Genomic DNA, 21693 nt, shown 5'->3' with positions numbered 1-21693 from the left:
CCGCCCACATCCCCCCCTCAATCTCCACACCCAACTCCCCCTCCCACTTAGCCTTTAGCTCCTCCACCGAGGCCTCCTCCTCCTCCTGCATCACCTGATACATTGCCGAAATCCTTCCCTCTCCAACCCACAGCCCCGACAGCACCCTGTCTTGGACCCCGCGTGGCGGCAGCAGTGGGAACTCCACCACTTGCCGTCGAACAAACGCCCTTACCTGCATATATCTGAAGGTGTTCCACAGGGGGAGCCCAAATTTCTCCTCCAGCTCACCCAGGCTCGCGAACGTCCCGTCCACAAACAGGTCCCCCATCCTTCTAATACCTACCCTGTGCCAGCTCAGAAATCCTCTATCCATCCTCCCCGGGACAAACCAGTGGTTTCCCCGAATCAGGGACCACACCGAGGCCCCCACCTCCCCCCTGTGACGTCTCCATTGCCCCCAAATTTTGAGGGTAGCCGCCACCACCGGGCTCGTGGTGTACCTCATTGGAGGAAGCGGCAGCGGCGCTGTCACCAGCGCCTCCAGGCTCGTGCCCACACAGGACACCATCTCCAACCTCTTCCATGCCGCCTCATCCCCCTCCATCATCCACTTGTGCACCATTGTCATGTTGGCGGCCCAATAATACTCAGAGGTTAGGCAGTGCCAAACCCCCCCTATCCCTTCACCGCTCCAGGAATACCCTTCTCACCCTCGGGGTCTTCTGCGCCCATACAAACCCCATAATGCTCCTGTTAACCCGCCTGAAGAAGGCCCTAGGGATCAGGAATAGGAGTCATTGGAACAGGAACAAAAACCTCGGGAGCACCGTCATTTTAACTGACTGCACTCTACCTGCCAGAGAGAGTGGCAGCAAGTCCCACCTCTTAAACTCCTCCTCCATCTGCTCCACCAGCCTCGTGAAGTTAAGCTTATGCAGACCCCCCCCACCCCCAGCTCCTAGCCACCTGGACCCCCAGGTACCTGAAACTCCTCTCCGCCCTTTTTAGCAGGAGCTCACCAATCCCCCTCTCCTGGTCCCCCGGGTGCATTACGAACAACTCTCTCTTTCCCATATTAAGCTTGTACCCGGAGAAATTTCCAAACTCCCGAAGGATCCTCATCATCTCCGGCATTCCCCCCCACCGGGTCCGCCACATATAGCAGCAAATCATCCGCATAGTGCAACACCCGATGCTCCTCCCCACCCTGCACCAGCCCCCTCCAGTTCCTCGACTCCCTCAATGCCATGGCCAGAGGTTCAATCGCCAGTGCAAAGAGCAGCGGGGATAGGGGACACCCCTGCCTCGTCCCCCGGTGTAGCCGGAAATACTCTGACCTCCTTCTGTTCGTGGCCACACTCACCACCGGGGCCTCATACAGCACCCTCACCCACCTGCGCACCCCTCCCCAAGCCCGAACCTTTCCAACACCTCCCACAGGTACCCCCACTCCACCCTATCAAAGGCCTTCTCCGCATCCATCGCCGCCATTATCTCCGCCTCCCCTTCCATCGCCGGCATCATTATAACATTCAAGAGCCTCCGTACATTGGTATTCAACTGCCTCCCTTTCACGAACCCCGTCTGATCCTCGTGTATGACCTGCGGCACACAGTCCTCTATCCTCAGGGCCAAAATCTTTGCCAGCAACTTTGCGTCTACATTTAAGAGTGAAATCAGCCTGTATGACCCACACTGTAGGGGATCCTTGTCCCGCTTCAGGATCAGGGAAATCAGCGCTCTAGACATCGTCGGGGGCAGAGCCCCCCCTTCCCTTGCCTCGTTAAAGGTCCTTACCAACAGTGGGCCCAGCAGGTCCGCATACTTCTTGTAAAATTCAACCGGGTACCCATCCGGCCCCGGTGCCTTCCCCGCCTGCATGTTCCCTATCACTTTGACCAACTCCTCCAGCCCAACCAGCGCCCCCAACCCCGCCACCTGCCCCTCCTACACCCTCGGAAACCTCAGCCGGTCCAGGAAGCGACCCATCCCTCCCTCTTCCAGTGGGGGCTCAGACCGGTACAGTTCCTCGTAGAAGTCCCTGAAGATCCCATTTATACCCACTGCACTTCGCACCGTGCTCCCTCCTCCATCCCTAACTCCCCTGATCTCCCTAGCTGCCTCTCGCTTACGAAGCTGGTGCGCCAGCAGATGGCTCGCCTTTTCTCCGTGTTCATATACCGCCCCCTGCGCCTTCCTCCACTGCGCCTCCACCTTCCTGGTGGTCAACAAATCGAACTCAGCCTGGAGGCTACGTCGCTCCCTAAGCAATCTCTCCTCCGGGGCCTCCGCGTACCCCCTATCCACCCTCACCATCTCCCCCACCAACCATTCCTCTCTCTCCTCTTCCCCCCTCTCCTTCTGTGCCCTAATGGAGATCAGCTCTCCTCTGACCACCGCCTTCAGCGCCTCCCAGTCCACCCCAACTTGCACCTCCCCATTGTCATTAGCCTCCAGGTACCTCTCTATACACTTCCGGACCTGCCCGCTCACCTCCTCGTCCGCCAGCAACCCCACCTCTAGGCGCCACAGCAGGCGCTGGTCCCTCTCCTCCCCCAATTCGAGGTCCACCCAGTGCGGAGCATGATCAGAAATGGCTATCGCCGAGTACTCCGTATCCTCCACCCTCGGAATCAGCGCCCTGCTCATGGCAAAAAAGTCAATCCGGGATTAGGCCTTGTGAACATGGGAGAAGAATGAAAATTCCCTGGCCCCCGGACTCGCAAACCTCCATTGATCCACCCCTCCCATCTGGTCCATGAACCCCCTCAGCACCTTGGCCGACACCAGCCTCCTGCCCGTCCTAGACCTAGAGCGATCCAATGTTGGATCCAGCACCGTGTTGAAATCCCCGCCCATTATCGGGCCCCCCTGTCTCCAGGTCCGGAATCCGGCCCCGCAAACGCCGCATGAACCCCGCATCGTCCCAATTCGGGGCAGATACATTGACCAACACCACCCGCCCCCTCTGCAGCTTGCCACTTACCATCACATACCTACCGCCGTTGTCTGTCACAAAGCTCGACGCCTCAAACGACACGCTCTTCCCCACCAAGATCGCCACCCCCCCCCCCCCCCCCCCCCCGATTTTTTGCATCCAGACCCAAATGAAACACCTGCCCTACCCACCCCTTTCTCAACCTTACCTGATCCGCCATCCTCAGGTGCGTCTCCTGAAGCATGGCCACATCCGCCTTCCACCCCTTCAACTGCACGAACACCCGGGCCTGCTTGACCGGCCCATTCAGCCCCCTTACATTCCAGGTTATCAGCCGGATCAGGGGGCTACTCACCCCTCTTCCCTACCGACTAGCCATATCCCTTCCTAGGCCAGCCACATGCTAGCGCCCCCCGCACGGCCCGTTCCCCACAGCGGCACCCCCCCGCCCCGACCTCCTCTACCAACTGCAGCTCCCCCTTGGCCATTCCAGCAGCAACCCGGTCTCCTCCTCCCCCCCCCCCTTGCCCCAGCTAGGTTCCCCCCCTAGCTGCATTGCTCCCCCCATTGCACTCCCATAAGTCAACTGAATCCTGCTGACCCCGGCCACTCCCGCCGCTCCATCGACCCCCCCCCCCCCCCCCAGTGTTGGACCTCTCCCCCACCCCCCCTGTCCACCAGCAGGATCTCGTCCATTCCACTCCCAGCGCGGAGAAAAAGACCGCGCTTCCCAGCTCCGGCCCCGCCCCTTCAGCCCTAAACGCGGGGGGAAAAAGCCCGCGCTTTCCACTCGCCTGCCCCGCCTCCCCTGGCGCAGAACCACTACCCCCAACTCAGCAACCCCCCCCCCGGCGGGGCCCCATCTCCCCTATCGACCATCAACCCCCAAGCAGTTTACCTACACCCCCCCCCCGCGAGCCCGCCCGGCGGACCTAATTAAAACAATGCCCAATCAACCCCCAAAAAACAAAGAACCCCCCCTCGAAACACAACCCAACAATCCCCATCCATCCCTCCACCGCGACCCCTCATCCCCGACCCTTCGTCTGAGTCCAGTTTTTCGGCCTGAGCAAAGGCCCACGCCTCCTCCGGGGACTCAAAATAGTGGTGTCGATCCTTATAGGTGACCCACAGACGCGCCGGCTGCAGCATACCGAACTTCACCCCCTTCCTGTGCAGCACTGCCTTCGCCCGGTTGTAACCGGCCCTCTTCTTCGCCACCTCCGCGTTCCAATCCTGGTAGATCCGGACCTCCGCGTTCTCCCACCTGCTGCTCCACTGCTTCTTGGCCCACCTTAACACACACTCTCGATCAGCAAACCGGTGGAACCGCATCAGCACCGCCCGCGGCGGCTCACTGGGCTTGGGTCTCCTCGCCAGCACTCAGTGGGCCCCCTCCAGCTCCAAGGGCCCCTGAAAGGCCCCCGCTCCCATCACATTCAGCATGGTGACCACGTAGGCCCCCACGCCCGATCCCTCCAGCCCCTCGGAGACCCAGGATCCGCAGGTTTTTCCGCCTCGACCGGTTCTTCATCTCCTCTAACCTCGCCTGCCATTTCTTGTGGAGCGCCTCGTGCGCCTCCACCTTCGCTGCCAGGCCCAGGATCTCGTCCTCATTCTCCGAGACCTTCTGCCGGACCTCCCGGATCGCCGCCCCTTGGGCCTTCTGGGTCTCCAGCAGCTTATCGATTGAAGCCTTCATTGGCTCCAGCAGCTCTGCTTTCAGTTCCTTAAAACAGCGCTGGAGAAGCTCTTGCTGCTCTTGCGCCCACTGCCTCCACGCTGCCTGGTCTCTGCCCGCAGCCATCTTGGTCCTCCTTCTGCACTGTAAATTTTATGACTCTATGATCTTTGAGAAATTACCTGTCCTGCGTACCTTTGGATGCGTGGCTGTGACTGGAGAATTTGTGCTTTGAATAATCATGAGTACCACAGTGTGTCCCACTCACTCCACACACCTTAGAATTGCAACTTTTTAAAAAATACCTTGTTGAAATTAACACTGTCCAAAAGACATAGATTTGGCAATTTTTTAGTGCTATCTCTTGATCATTTGGTGAATTCAGAATTCTAAATGTTCTCAGCAGTGAATGCAAACCTAATGTGCTTCTGTTTCTTTTGTCTTCTGGATGTTGTTTGGGAAGTTATTAAGGATTACTTAGTGTTGTATTCTCTGGGGGTTGTATTTGAATTGATGGTTGCTAAGATGTTCACTATGTTTTAAAAAGGTTAACTTGAGTTCATAGAATGAACATTATTTTGTTTTTAAAAATACTTTTCCATTTCTGCTCTACCACACCTGTAGAGTGGGCCGTGTGCTCCCCATACCACAATCTATTAAAAGTTGTGGGTCAGGTGAACTCCATGATACATTTTGGTGTTCTCTACACCCTGGCCCATAACATTACAAAGGGAGAGGCGATGGCATAGTGGTACTGTCACTGGAGTGACAGAGTACTCTGGGGTCCCAAGTTCAAATCCTGCCACTGCAGATGGTGAAATTTGAATTCAATAAAAATCTGGAATCAAAAGTCTAGTGATGACCATGATTGGTTTGGATTGGATTGGATTGGATTTGTTTATTGTCACGTGTACAGAGGTACAGTGAAAAGTATTTTTCTGCGAGCAGCTCAACAGATCATTAAGTACATGAGAAGAAAAGGGAATAAAAGAAAATACATAATAGGGCAACATAACATAACACGACCGTTGTCGATTGTCGTAAAAACCCATCTGGTTCATTAATGTCTTTTAAGGAAGGTAATCTGCCATCCTTACCTGGTCTGGTCTATATGTGACTCCAAACCCACAGCAATGTGCTTGACTCTTAACTGCCCCTCAGGGCAATAAATGCTGGCACAGCCAGTAACATCCAAGTCCCATGAACAAATTTTTAAAAAACATTGTGCTGACTAGAACCATAGAGGAAGCTGTATTTCAGCAGAATGTGAATAGGTTTCAGTGGAACTGCTTCTTTATACTGGTTATGTCTAACAATTTTCCAATGGCTGGCTGATCTTAGTTCTACAAAGATAAAATGCATGTGTGAATAAGAATTAGTGGGAGGGTGTGCACAGCAATATTTTTACTTGGTATTGAGAAAGTTAGTTTTAAATCAGTATCAACATGTTAAATCTATCTATATGAATAGAATATGAGAATTTTGTGGATCTGTTTATTTTATAATTGAGCCTAGTAGTTTGCTGTGATTTTTATTGCTTAGCCACCATGAACACGCATGGACAAGACAAAGTCAGCAGTGCCGTGCTTCTATTGGTGAAGGCGGGTCAAATTATCACAGGCACCATGAGCTATGATTCTATATTTCTCATTCTCTAATTGCACTCCATGCAAGATCAGAGTTCATCCTTGCATGAAATTTCTAGAGGTGTTTTTAGAAAGGTAGTTTCATTGGGTAAATTACACATTTTGACCTGTAACTTTCTGCCTCCCCAGCATTGGATTTTGGGGGCCACCTCCAAGATGCGCTGGGGTATCTCTCTGGGAACTTCCCAGGTAATGGTTTAGATGGCAATTGTCCAGAAGCATGAACTTCCCGTGGACAATTGCGCTGCGCTGAAAACCACCTGACAGAGATTTAAATCACTAACTTCGGATGGTTCTGCCAGTGTGACGTTAATATTTATCTGAAAAGATTAGAAAATATAAAGCTACTTATGACTTCATGGTAGCTATTTTAAACAAGCAGCCCAAGTACCGAACGGGGCACACCTCCCCCTGACCCCACAGGATTCCCTCAGCTGCCTGAAACCCACCCAAACCTGTGGGTCTGACCATCTCCACCCCATCCCCGACATCCAACCCCAGCCATCCCCATCATCCAACCTCCCTCCCCCAACTTCCAACTCATTCCCCACCAACATTTGAAACCCCCCCCCCCCCCCAACATCCACCAACCCCCCCCAGTGACCTCCTTGAGTTCGACACTACTATATCACCCTGGGGCCTGCGGGCAGTCTTTCACTGTAGGCTCCAAGCAGTTCTGGCCTTCGGAGGTTGCACAAAGCTTTCAAGAGCAGGTAAATGCACTTTAAACTCTTGTCATTCCAGCAGTCCAACACTTTCCAATAATAGTTGGAAGTTGTGGCGCAAGTGCTGGTAAATAGCAGTACTTTATCTTGTGTTTAATTTGTCATGCTACAATACTTTTCATTTCTAGTAATCACTTGCTTTTGATAAATTTAAGATTAATTAATAATTAGGGGCATGCAATCCATGCTAACTTCACTTGTCTATTTTCCCCAGCCCCAGCTCCCTCACCTTGCCAGCCACAGTCGTCAGTCCCTTCTCTCCAGAAACTGTTTCTTAACTTTCATTGCCAGCAGGCTGTGACCTACATTTGGAGGTGACCTATTATGTGAATGTACTTAAATGACAGAAATACATTTCATATTTCTCTTCGGCAGAACTATTATTTGTCTGAGTGCTTTTCACAATCTTGGAATGGCCTAAAGCAGTTCAGAACCACCAATTATTTCTGAAGTGATGTCGCTGTTGAATGCAGGCAGATGTTGTAGCCAATTTACATAAGACAAAAGTGCCACAAACAGCAATGAGATAAATAACCTCTTAATTTTATTTTGTTTTTTTTAAATTTAGAGTACCCAATTTTTTTTCCAATTAAGGGACAATTTACCGTGGCCAATCCACCTGACCTGCACATCTTTGGGTTGTGGGGATGAAACCCACGCAACACGGGGAGAATGTGCAAACTCCACACGGACAGTGACCCAGAGGCGGGACCTGGGACCCTGGCGCCGTGAGGCAGCAGTGCAGCCACTGGGCTGCCCCCAGAGCTATCAGTCATGATGATAGAGGCTCCAATTTCCTTTTCATTACATGGCTGACGGGGAATCTTTTCTGTCACTCTGTCATTGGCATATGGTGGAAGGATTTGCAGATGGACACTCAACCTGTTTGGCTGTGTTATGAATGCAGCTTCTTTGGTCATCAAGTTCTTGAGTGGGTCTTGAACCCGGAGCTTCTGACTCAAAAGCAGGGACGTTACCCACTACGCCATAAAATCTCCCTTTTATACTCTGTACCCCTATTAATAAAGCCTAGGATACTGGGTGCTTTGTTAAACGCTCTCTCAACTTGCCCTGCCACCTTCAATGATACACCCAGATCTCTTTGCTCTTGCACCCCTTTTATCCTTTATTTTGTACTGTCTCTCCACATTCTTTCTGCTAGACGGAATCACTTCACACTTCCTTGCATTAAATTTAATCTGTCATTTATCCACTTCGGCCAACAACTGTCTGTCCTTCTGAAATTCTACAATATTCTCCTCACAGTTCATAATGTTTCCAAGTTTGGTTGGAAAATTTTGGAATTGTGCCTGTACACTAAGATCTAGATTACTCATAAGAGTTAGGAAGAGCAGGGTCCTAATGCTGATCTCTGAGGAACTACATTACAAACCTTGTTTCAGTCAGAAAAACATCCATTAATTACTACTCCAGGAAAGTGGAGTTGAGACTGAGATGAGATCAGCCATGATTGTATTGAATGGCGGAGCAGGCTCGAGGGGCTGAATTGCCTACTGCTCCTAGTTCTTATATTTTATGTTTCCTGTCACTCAGCTAATGTCATACTATATTTCTTACTGTCTCTTTTATTCCATGAGCTCTAATGTTGCTCATGTCTGTTGCCCAGCACTTGTATCAAATTCTTTTTCGAAGTCCATGTACACTGTGTCAACAACATTACCCTCATCAACCCTCTCTGTAACCTCACAAAACGCCAGAAAGTTAGTTAAACGCAACCTGCCTATAAATCTATGCTGGCTTTTCTTAATTAACTCTTATTTGTCGAAGCGTCTATTAATTTTGTCTGGAATTTCTGGAAGCTTCGACACCACCAAAGTTAAACTGACTCGCCTGTACTTGCTGGGCTTAACTTTGCAAAGTTTTTGAACAAGGGTGTCACATTTCCATAAAAGCAAGTGCTGGAAAAACTCAACAGACATGCAGCATCGGTCGAGAGAGAAAGAGTTAGCTTTCAAGTCCAATATGACACTTCTTCCATATTGTAGAGAGGTAGAAATATGATGGGTTTTGTGCTGTTTAAAAATACAAGAGGGGCAGGTGGAATGAAAAGGAAGGTCCGGGATAAGTTAGAAAACGGGAACGTCAAATACCAATGGTTTCATGGAGTAAACAGCAAAGGGAGTTCTAATAATAGTGATAAAGAAACAAGCATCGGTCCAGAGTAGGTACTAATAGCAGAATAAAGGTTAAGAATCATAGAATCGCTACAGTGTAGAAGGAGGCTATTCGGCCTATTGAGTCTGTACCAACCCTCCGAAAGGGCACCCTACCTAGGCCCAATCCCCCCGCCCCAACCCCGTAATCCCATCTAATCTTTGGACACTTCAGGGCAATTTAGTATGGCCAATCCACCTAACCTGTACGTCTTTGGAATGTGGGAGGTAACCAGAGCACCCGGATGAAACCCGCGCAGACACGAGGACAACGTGCAAACTCCACGCAGTTACCCATGGCCAAAATTAAACCTGGGTCCCTGATGCTATGAGGCAACAGTGCTAACCACTGTGCCACCGTGCTGCTGAGGTTAACGCTATCTGAAAGGAAAACACGTGAAAACAAAATCCTGCTTGTGGGCTTCACTGGAACATTGTTGCAGGTGGAGGACAGGGATGTGAGCCGTCTGAATCATGTTTGCAGTCTGAGAGGAGGTGTTCCACGAAATATTTGCAATTCTCTAGTCCTCTGGTGCCACCCCAGAGTCTAAGGCAGTGTTCTTCAAAGTCGGGGGTGCGCCCCACGGATGGGTCGCGGGCGGGTGTCGGGAGGGTCGCGGAGCCGTTGACCGCGGCGCTCCCGATTGCGCAAATCCCCGCGCAGCAGCCAGCTTTTAATACCGCCGGCTGCAAGCGGCCGGGAACATTATCATGCACGCATGATAATCGGTGCGCATGCGCATCTGGGTCACGCATGCACAGAGCGGCCGCTATTAATTTAAACGGTTGCAGCTTTTTTTAACAAGTTCTGTCGTGGCTTTTATTCATTTTATTCATTTCTTTTATTCATTTAATTTATATTATTTTCATTTATTTTATTCACTTTATTTTTTTTACAAGTTCGGGGGGGGGGGGGGCGTTATTTGATAAAATTTTACAGGAAAAAAATTCAGAACTTTAGACAGACGGAGCCTCCATGCTTTCCGACACCAGAAGGCTTCACCTTCATCCAACAGGTTCCATTAGACGAGCGTGTACGAGGGTCAAAGGGACCCAAAACCATTTCCTCCATTTTTGTCAGCAGCAAACAAGGTAAGAGAAAATGGTGGGTCACTCAGGTCGACCGGCGTGGGTCGCGAAGGTCGGCCGGCGTGGGTCGTGAAGGTCGGCCGGCGTGGGTCGCGAAGGTCGGCCGGCGTGGGTCGCTAGGGTCGGCCGGCGTGGGTCGCAAAGGTCGGCCGGCGTGGGTCCCAAAGGTCGGCCGGGTTGGGTCCCGAAGGAGGGCCAGTTGGTAAAAATGGGTCCCCGGAAAAAAAATTGAAGAACACTGGTCTAAGGAAGAGTGGAGGATTGTAAGCTGTGCCTCTGCAATTTCCACTTGCTTCCGTCTGTATCCACTCCTGGCGACTTCTCAACTTTTAAGCACGGCAGGTGTTTTCAATACCACCTCCTCATCAATTTTATAAACCCTTAAGTGTCTAAATTACCCTTCTTCTTTCTCTGTGACCTGTACAACGTCTTCCTTGGTAAAGACAGATATAAAATATTCATTTAAATACTTCAGTCATGCTCCTTGCCTCTGTGTAAGTCCCATTTGTGGTCCAAATTGACTCCACTCCCCACTTTTACCACTGTTTTGCTATTTGTATGCTTGTAGAAGATGTTTGGAGTACCTTAAATGTTTGCTACCAGTCTCTTTTCGTTCTCTCTGCACTTCTCTTACTTGCTTTCCCAATTTCCATCTGAACCTTCTATATTCAGGCTAGTTCTAGATTGAATTATCTACCTGACACCTGTTAAAGCATACTTTTTCTTCTTCTCGATCCCTATACCTTTTGTCATCCAGGCAGCTCTGGATTTGTTTGTCCAACCTTTCCCCTTCATGGGACTATACTTCAATTGTGCCTGATCTATCTCTTCTTCAAAGGCAGCCAATTGTTCAGTTACAGTTTTGCCTGCCAGCCTTTGATTCCAGTTTACCTGGGTCAAATCCGTTCCTATATTCCATTGAGGTTTCCCACAGTAAATTATTCTTATTCTGGACTGTTCCCTTTCCCGACATTTGGATATGAAAACTACCAGCAAGTAACCATTCAATGGTTCTCACTGATTAGATCCAGGCTCAAAAAGGATAGTGATTAGCAGAAAGATCATGGGTGGTAAGGTGGTGATGTGGGGCATTATTACTTTTAAAATTCAATGTCAAATTAGACTTGTTCCATTTTCAGCGAGCAACTAAGTGTTAAAACCACTCATTCCTTCTGATTGTCATCCAGAATTGCAAAGAATATGGAATATTCACATAATCTCTTAAGAACTATTGATTCAAACATTTGCAACCGACTTCAGTTATTTGTATCTGCTGCTTTTCAGCAGCAAATGTCAGAGCTCTGTAGAACTATGGCAAGGGAATGAAGGCAATTCCAGTGGCTGGAAAGTTTTTTTTTTTTTAATTTTGTGGTGATGATCTGGCAAAGCACTTCGATTCCAGCTTTCCCAACTATAAGATTTGGATAGGGAAATCTCTCCAGCCACTTGTAGCCATCTGGAATGGCCATGTCCCGATTGCAAAATCGACACTTGCAAAGAATGCAGGGAAAATTGGAAAATGCAGGGAAAATTGGACAATACTAAGAAATGAGGAGGTGCAAGGTCTGTCTGTTGATTAGAACCTTAAGCTCTCAGACAGGACAGAAACTGCTAAGCAATCTACATACTAATGAGCCATCTCCGGGGACAAAAGGGAAACATTTAGATACACAACGTTAAGGCAGACACCCCGGCGCCAGACGAGACTCAAACAAAGCAGACCAACGGTCACCTAGGACACGCCCAGCAATCAGGGAACCACCCCTCTATTGGAGGAAGATCGATACGAATGATTGGGAAAGACCCAATTAATTGAGGCCACGTTCAAGGCCCACCCAAAAGCGCGCAAAGCCCTTTTTAGTATAAAAGGTATTCCCCAAGGGAGAATCTTTCTCCTTTGGCTTTGGCTCTCAGCGAAGAGAGAGACTAGCCTAGCAGCTGCATCAGACCAAGTAAGTTCCAAGTCAACGCACGCTACGAGATAGACGCTCCTAGTTGCTACCCTGTAAACAGCTCAACCCAGCAGCCTCAGAACCGAGCAACGGCCATTGTTCCTCTGACTGAGTGGGCACCTGAAGCTAAGTATAGGCTTTAGTAATAGTGGTAGTTTAGCTTGTAGAGTTTAGGCATGAGTAGATTTGACTGTGTATAAATAAATGAGCATTGCACTAACTGGTGTATCGAGTCTTTGATCAGTATTCGGTTCTGAACCTTGTGGCGGTGTCGAAAGATACCTGGCGACTCTTGAGCAAACGTAATTAAACAGAGCCAAATTAAGAAACACAGCTAAAGTTAGAAATATTTACTGGCGACATCTGACGGGACTCGGCTTAGAAGTGGCCTAACCACTCCGAGAGAACCCAAAATTTGAATTGAGAATCCAATTGGAAACAGAAAAACCACAAGCGTAAGAACAGTACTGATCAAGCCTCTATGAGATTCAGAAGTGTGTTAATGCATGCGTACTAACAGGTATATACGGTAAACCTGAGAGATTTTGTTGCGTAAAACTGTCGGGAGTTTTGTAGGCCGGAAATTGGCGTAAGCAGTACCCGTGTTTCCATCACCACTTTATCACCCCCTGTTCCAAATTCAGTAGAGAACCTAGATGGAGAAAATGGCAATGAAGGCAATGGAAAGCCTTATGAACCCCCAGGAATTCGAGGTTGCAGCGACCAGTAGAGTAGGACAGTCTCCTGTTTGGGAAGATGAGATCAGGAAGTATCTCAAAGGGAAAGGATGGCCCCTTTGGAGTGAATTCTGCACTAATGAGGAAACCGGTCCCGGGAGTATAGGACATACTTGGTGGGAGAACCTGTCAGAGATACACAAGAAGAGCTTAGGGAAAGCTCGCAAGCCAATGGCAATCGTGTTCTGTTTGGCACAATTGCGAGGCACAGAGGAAGTCGTTAGGATGCTCCGTAGAGAGATAGAGGAGAGAGACAGAACCAGTGAGGTAGACGTGAGCGAGGTAGAGAAGGAGAACCGAGATTTAAAAGAGCAGTTAGCAGCAAGGGACAGAGAGGTGGATGATGCCAAGAGGGCACATCAGTCTTGTCTCGCGCATTTGAACAGTTTTCAGACGCAATATGATAAGGCCTACCAGGACACGCAACGTGCAGTCTTGGTAAGACAAGAGACAGAACACCGAATGGAGAAATTGCAGAAACAGTGCAATGATTTAAAAGCAGCCCTACGAGCACTCCATACTTCCACAACGGAACAAAGGCAGAGCTCCGTAGACCACGCAAAGTGCCAGAAGCAAAATGCAGAATTTCAATCTCTGCTTTCCATTCAAAATGGATTTCAAAGTACATTCGGACCCCAATTAGATCAAGAAAACGGCCCCGATTGGCAGGAATTGAATGAGACTGCCCGAAGATACGTACATGGGACATGTGCGCAGGAAAAACCCCAGAAAAGGAAAGCGCCCCAACCCCCAACTGAACAGGCAGAACACACACCCATGAACCCTGTAACCACACACTGCAGGGCCGCAGGAGAAGGAGAAGCAGATTTCCTTTACGCAACCCTGTTAACCGTGACCCAATTACGGGACGCGTGTGGAAAAATTACACCGTTCCTTCCCACATCAGACCCCCACCAATTTTTCGCGAAAGTCAAACAACAGGCTACCATGTAAGACGAAAAGGAGCAAGCGAAGCTCACAGTTTTAAGCCTCGACCCTTCAGTCGTGGCAGCCCTTCCCGACCCACAGACTGTTGGAGAAGGCCCACTCCAAGAGATGTACACAGCGATCCTTGATGCGATCGGCTTTAACAGAGGAGGCCCCATAGAAGGCCTAAATAAGTGTAGGCAAAAGAAGAGAGAGCACCCCACAGCATTTGGGGGACACGTGTGGATTCACTTGTCCGCAGTTCTGGGAGAGTTAGCCCGCGCCCATTTGTCCCCAGAGAATATGGCCAAATGGACCCGAATTCTAGTTTCCCACGCCACAGAAGCAGGACGAAAAGCTTGCACAAATTATGACCCCTCAGATGAGATCACAATGAAAAATGGGTTTTGAAGAGGTTGTCCAGCGCCTGGGAGCAATCAATTGCAGGCAAAACCGCATTTTTAACACCGATGAAGAGCAGGCAGATATGAACTCAGTTAAAGCACACCAGAACCCCGCATGGGTAAATGAGGACAGGAACAGCCAACCCAGCTCAAAGCTCAGGAATGTTACAACTGTGGATAGCTCGGACACTTTGCACGAGAGTGCAAAGCGCCCCAAAAGCAGCAGAGAAACCAACAGACAGGCATCCTAAACAGGAATAGGGCAAAGCCGATCCATAGAGTTAGCGCCCGTTCAGAGAATGCAGACAAGAACGGCACCGACTGACTGTGTTCGAGCTCCCCAACTTGGGTCTGCGACACTTTGAGACCGGTCCGTTAGACCGCTATTGGCAGGCAAAGTTCGGGGACAACCCGTAGAATTTCTTTGGGACACAGGGGTGTTCCGCACTGCACTCAATTCCTCCACGATATTTCAGCGAGACACGTGGCCCACAACAGACACCATCACACTCCGCGGTTTTACAGGCCATTTACAACAGGGACACATCACAGCCCCTGTAGCAATACAGATAGGGAACATCACAACTAAGCACCCGTAGTTTTGGTTGATCTGCCCAAGACAGCAGAACATATCCTTGGGATCGATTTCATGAGCTCCCATAACCTTTCTTTTGACCCAATTAACAAGTGTGTTTGGAAAATGGCAAAGGCAGCACGATCCCCCGCCACGCTCACAGTAGGAGAGTATGCAAACCGGATTAGCTCAGTAGGAGACTTCTGGTTTGACCCTCGAGCCATTAGTGCAGACAAACAGGTTAGGGCAGCCCTGCAGGAACATAAAGCAGCATTTGCACAGCACAAGCACGACTGTGGCAATTTGGCTGGCTTTGTGAACATTACAGTACCCGACCCTAAACCCCAGAAGCAGTACGAATTTCCCCAGGAAGCAGAGGGAGAAATCTCCAAAGTAATAGAGAGTTTGTTGATCAAGGCGTACTCAGATCAGTAGCCTCCACAAACAACGCACCGATTTGGCCCGTCAGGAAACCGGATGGATCATGGCAACTGACCATTGATTACCGGGAACTGAACAAACTAACCCCAGCAGCAGCCCCCACCGTAGCCACGAATCCCGAGATCATGCACAAACAGGGACTCCAGTCAAAAAAAATTTCGGTTTTGGACATTAGTAATGGCTTTTGGTCCATTCCATTGGCTAAAGCGTGCCAGTACAAATTTGCCTTTACATTTCAAGGGCAACAATATACGTGGACGTGCCATCCACAAGGCTTCCACAACTCCCCCTCCATTTTCCACCGACAGCTGGCAAATGGTTTAGCAAAATTTCCCCGCCCCGACTGTCTGGTCCAGTAAGTAGACGACTTGTTACTACAGACAGACACAAAGGGAGAGCACATTTCACTTCTCGCCCAACTCCTAGAAATTGGTTGTAAAGTCAACCCCAAGAAGGTCCAGAAAAAGTGATTTACTTAGGAACAATGATCACTCATGGTAAACGCGAGATCGAGCAAAAGAGAATTGACTCGATCGTCAAATTGCCCCTTCCCCACAATGTCTCAGCCCTCCAGTCATTTTTAGGACTGGTTGGCTACTGCCGAAACCATATTGACAGTTTTGCCACTAAAGCAGCGCCCCTTTCCAAACTTGTCAGGAAGCAGGCACCTTGGGAATGACTTACACAGAGCACAGATGCCGTGGACGCTTTAAAAAGAGCACTCAGCACAGCCCCCGCACTACATGTCCCAGATCCACTTTCCCCATATGCAATCGAAGTTGCAAGCACCGACCGAACCCTTTCGGCCGTACTCCTCCAGGAACGCCATGACCAATTACGCCCCGTAGCATACGCCTCACGCGTGTTAAACCCCGTAGAGCAAGGATTTTCTGCCTGTGAAAGGCACCTGCTCGCAGCTTTTTGGGCAGTACAATACTTCGCCTACATTACAGGACTCAACCCCATCACCATCCTCCCAGAACACACCCCGACCCAACTATTGTTAGATGGCCGACTTAAGGATGGCACAGTCACCCTTCTTTTACAGGGACGGGACATCACAGTAAAACGAACCATGACCCACACCTTCCTTGCCGATAATTTGCAGTATGCAGCCACCCCTCATGAATGTGAGATCATCACCACGAAACAGAACACAGGCCCATTTATTCCCAAAACACCCCCCCAGGAAAACAGGTAGCACACCCCAGAGACCCCAGCCCACAGATACGTGCACACCCCTGAAGATTTATGTGGATGGCTCATCCACAGTGTTAAATGGAAAGAGAATTATCGGTTGAGGTATATATGTAGAGGACGTGCAGGGACGCGCCCTAGATGAAATTTCATTCAAGTTGCCAGGACTTAGGCTCGCAGGCAGCAGAGCTGGCAGCGATTGCGTATATTGTGGACCACCCGACTCTTTCCCGACACCAGCAGACATCTATTCAGACAGCTTGTATGTCTGTAATAGTTTGACAGAGTTCCTACCACTCTGGGAAACAAGAGGATTTGTTTCCGCGGACGGTAAACCCCTACCCTCAGCCCCATTACTCTGCCATATCTTAGAGACAGCGAAGGATAGGAAATACGGAATAATTAAGGTTCGCAGTCATCACCGTTCTTCCCCCCCCCCCACTGGTAACGTTAAAGCAGACGTCCTAGCCAAGGCAGGCTCCAGGCATGGTTATTTTTGGAACCCCCCTGAAAGCACCCCAGTACACGGGTCTCACAGACCAATATTCAGGATCTAGCTAAGGCACAGAAAGAGGATGGGAAACTCAGGGAAGTTTTAAAGGGAACCTTCCCAGCCCTGTATGATAAATACAGAAACGCAATCACCACACACGACGGTGTGATTTTAAAGGATGGCATTTATATAGTTCCCAGCCAGGACAGGAACCAGATCATTTGTCAGTTCCATGACAATCATGGACACCAAGGAATTGAACCCACCCGAGCGTACCTCAGACCGCTCTGCTGGTGGCCTGATTTAAAAACCGATGTAACACACTACATAGAGAATTGCTTAATCTGTGCCCAGAACAATCCGGACAGATATAAGAAAAAGGCTCAACTTAGTCATACCCGCCCCGTTAATGGACCCTGACCAAATCTCCAGATAGATTATATAGGACCCCTACCCCCGTGCAGAAATGGTTACAAGTATGTGTTGGTGGTCATAGACACCTTCGCAAAATGGGTGGAAGCATTTCCATCGCGAACTAATACGGCCAAGACCACAGCTAAAATATTAACACACCACATCTTTACAAGATGGGGCCTCCCACGCAGTATAGAGTCCGATCAAGGCTCCCATTTCACCGGACGTGTAATGAAACATGTCCTCACGATTTTCAGCATTAGACAAAAGTTCCATATCACATACCACCCCCAGTCAAGTGGTATTGTACAACGAATGAATAGGACATTGAAAGCCACCCTCAGGAAAATGGTACAGCAAAATAACAGTACCTGGGATTCAGTACTCCCATTTGCTTTAATGTTTTTAAGAAACACGGTACCCACGTCCACAGGATACACCCCCCACACCCTCATGACCGGACGCCCCATGAAAGGCACTGAGTATTTATTAGGACTGGATTTGGCCAGCCCCGCAGTTACAGCCCTCACGCATGAAAATGCGGTTAAACAACTGATACAGAACATAAAGGCAGCCCCACTCGCAGCAGTAGTGAGACTTGGAACCAGCAAGAAACAGAGCAAGGCTTGTTTCGACAAAACAGTACACGCCACTGAGTTTACAGTAGGGCAACAAGTTATGCTTTCCCTTTACAACCCCAGTTCATTCTTTCCCCAAAATTTTCCGGACCGTACTTCATTTTGGACAAAGTCAGCCCCTCAGTATACAAAATAACCTATCCAAATGGTAAGTCTGCGTGGTTTCATATAAACCAGCTCAAGGCTTACGGCTCGCAGAAAAACCACACACACCACATCCTGCTTGCAGCAGCGGACGAGCACGCTCCGCCCACAGATGACGTATACCTACCCTCCCCCAACCAGTCCAGCCCGTCCTCAGACACGACTTCAACTCCGCCCCCAGAGACACGACTCCGCCTCTCCCTTCCCTCAACCAGCAGCGACAGTGATAGCGATCACGATGACGAGAGCCACAGCACACCACGTTAGACTATACCCCTGTACCAGGCCCTACTCCCAGCGAATCTGAGCATGATTCTACTGACCCATTTGAGATTTCTTATATCAAAGTCCCTGACCCAGACCCATCGCCCGACGATTACGGATTGAAGCATAGTAGCTCCAACTTTGACACACAATTCTGGCACCGAGACAATTCGTTCAGGCTCATCCGGAATGATGAGATGGACCCCAATTCGCCCCAAGCAGCTTTAGCACGGTTACTACAGTCAAGTGTTTGGCAGCCGGGAGAAGATGATGACTTAGAGTCTGACTCCCACCAAATGAATCCCTTTGCGACCCTGTTCGCTATTGAGCAGTGGTGAGGTGTCCAGATGATGGAGAAAAAAGGAACCGATGGAGAGATACGGTGTCCTTTTTGATGGAACCTGCACCATTTTCATTGTATGTTTGTTTGTTAGTGTTAACGTTAAGTGTTGTTCGTAAACCCAAAAGTTTTCACGGCCCCACGTCACACCAGGTCGGGGTATTGCTAGCTGTCGCTGGGCTAGTTATCTCGGGGTTCCGTATATTGCCCAATGCCTGTTGGAGGAACAAGTTTGTCCCCAGACAATAGTTCAGAGGAACTAGTTTGTCGACAGAACACGACTCATAGCTACTCTCCTAATTCGAGAGGAAGCCCCCACAACGACCACATTCTTACCCGTTCTTGCCGGTTGCTCAGGCAGTGGAGAAACGGCATTGGCCCCCGCCCTCCATGAGGACCCCCATCTGGTCAGCTACGCTTGGGTAGAGCACATGCGGCATTGATCACTGTCCTACCCGGGGATTCCACCCATTTCTTACCCACCACGGCCCATACGCATCCCATTTTGACTCGTTATGTTCAAAATTCTTTTATTTAGTTTTGACAACCCTTAGGTTGCTTCCCTATGCTATTTACATCCTCAAATACTGGGATGGTAAATCACACAGGCTGCGAGACGGCTCACAGTAGTTTTCTTAGATGTCTAGTCCAAATATTCAGGGTTTTTTTTAAATGAGGGAGTCACAGATAGTGACCAATTATAAAGGGAAATTGGCAACAAAGGACAACCAAACAGACATACGAGATCTTAAGCAAGATAATAACAGAAATTATGCTTCTGTTCACAGAACTCCGGAAACCCAGGAACCCCAGAGGAAGACAAAGAAGACGACCGACAAGGATGAAGCCAGCCTTCGTGTTCACATGGATCTTAGCGGGATCCCTTCAGTTGCGCGCGGACGCTACCCCCCTGACCCCTACCACACGGCAGCCCAGGAAAGGATGGCACCTCTCTCCTCACAAAATCCCGAACCTGCAGGTACCTAAAGCCAATCCCCGGGCAACTCCAACGCTTCCTCCAATTTCTCCTGCCCTGCAAATTTGTCCCCAGTCAACAAGTCCCCAAAGTGCTCAATCCCCGCCTGTCACCAACCCCTAAACCTCGCATCCAGCTCTGTTGGTGCAAACGTTTGATTGTTGCAGGTCAACACCCACACTGAAGCACCCACCAGCCCCAACTGCTGCCTTCACTGCTCCCACACATTTACGGCCGAGACCACCACTGGGCTCGCAGAGTACATGGCCGCCGAGAACGGGTATGTATCAATGACAAATCCCTCAAACACGCTCTCCTACATGACGGTGCCTCCACCCACCCCCTAACCGACCCCTCCTCCACAGCCCACTTATGCACCATTGCAAATTTCACCGCCCAATAATAATTTTATCATATTCGGCAACGTCAGTCCCACCCCGTCCCTGTTTCAAAAAGCCGCCCGCAACCACCGGGCCTTCCCCACCCACACAAATCCTGAGAACATCCCATTGACGTTTCTTGTTCCTTGGGATCAAAGATAGTGAGGTTCTGAAACACCGGCATTAGCCGGTAGCACCGCCATTTTTACTGGATAAAAGCAAATTACTGCGGATGCTGGAATCTGAAACCCAAAAGAGAAAATGCTGGAAAATCTCACCAGGTCAGGCAGCATCTTAAAGGAGAGAAAAGAGCTAATGTTTCGAGTCTAGATTACCCCTTGTCAAAGCTAAAAGGCACAGAAAGTGGGAGATATTTATACTGTTAGGTGAGGGAATGAAAGGTGAGTCATAACCACAGAAACCAATGGAAAAGAGAGCTAATTAATGGCAGTCCCCAGAGAGGATAAAAGGTGTGAAACACCAAACAGCAGAGAAACTAAAATCAGAGGGTAAGCTGTGACAGATATAGTTGTGGACTGAGGGGGGATATCGGTGGGAGAGAGGTAAAACGAGAAAAGGGGGAAGCAAAGGTAAGAAAAAGGGAATAAAATAGGGGGAAAAGAGTGGGGAGAAAAATATATATAAAGAAAGACAAAAAAGAAATAAAAGGTAAAGGACAATTAAAATGAAATGGAATGAAAACAAGGGTCGAGGTGGGGTAGAGCTAATCTGAAGTTGTTGAATTCGATGCGGGCGGCTGATTTTAAACGGAGGCAGGGCAGGCTGGCGTTATCGCACATGATATATTATTGGACGGCCAAATTTGCAATGGTGCATAAGTGGGCTGTGGACGAGGGGGCAGGTGGAGGCGCCAGCATGTAGGGAAACGTGTTTGAGGGTTTTGTCATTGACAGCTTTCCCGTTCTCGCTGGCCACCTTGAGCAGGAACCACCAAATATGTGACCATTCACTCCATGGCCGTCATTGGAAGCCCTCGGATCTGAGAATTTTTGTTGCGTCATCAAAAGAATCAAGGGCGTCATGATTAAACTGCTTTGTTGGAGGAATTAATGTGATGTTTGGTGATTTACACTTGAGATTGCATGCCAAATATAATTACAGATTAACTAAAGGTTGCATACCAAAGGTGACAAGAGTTGTATGTTTCAGTGATTGAATAGTCAGCTGATTACTTATATAAAAAGAGACTTGTTATCCTACTATTGTCGGCGCTCTTTTTGTTTTATTTTAATGGAGCATCATTCCCATCAATTATTTAGTAAATTATGGGCGGCATGTGGTGCAGTGGTTAGCACTGGGACTACGGCAGTGAAGAGCTGGGTTTGAATCCCGGTCCTGGGTCACTGTCCATGTGGAGTTTGTACATTCTCCCCATGTCTGCGTGGGTCTCACCCCACAACCCAAAGATGTGCAGGTTAGGTGGATTGGCCACGCTAATTTGCCCCTTAATTGGAAAAAAATAATAATTGGGTACTCTAAATTTATTTTTAAAAATAATTAATTAATTAGTCAATTATGACATTTGAGTACTTTCATTCAGTTGATTATATCAGCCT

At 49.2% G+C, this 21693-nt stretch overlaps 1 protein-coding gene across 4 annotated transcripts in view; it reads left to right on the top strand.

Moving 5' to 3' along the window:
- atg5 (ATG5 autophagy related 5 homolog (S. cerevisiae)) overlaps positions 1-21693 on the top strand; it is a 330107-nt gene that overhangs the window by 220223 nt on the left and 88191 nt on the right. The window contains exon 7 of one of the 4 annotated variants that reach the window (XM_072499916.1): positions 19549-21329. The exons of the other annotated variants lie outside the window; for them this stretch is intronic. Within the exon in view, the coding sequence (XP_072356017.1) occupies positions 19549-19605 (57 nt within the window). The 3' untranslated portion in view covers positions 19606-21329. Of the gene's footprint in view, positions 1-19548; positions 21330-21693 lie in introns of those variants that run through there. 4 annotated transcript variants of the gene reach the window in all.

The sequence above is a fragment of the Scyliorhinus torazame genome, chromosome 4, assembly GCF_047496885.1.
Source record: "Scyliorhinus torazame isolate Kashiwa2021f chromosome 4, sScyTor2.1, whole genome shotgun sequence".
Classification (NCBI taxonomy): Eukaryota; Metazoa; Chordata; class Chondrichthyes; order Carcharhiniformes; family Scyliorhinidae; genus Scyliorhinus; species Scyliorhinus torazame.
Note: the sequence above shows the minus strand (reverse complement) of the source record. Positions and strands in the feature narration are given on the sequence as shown.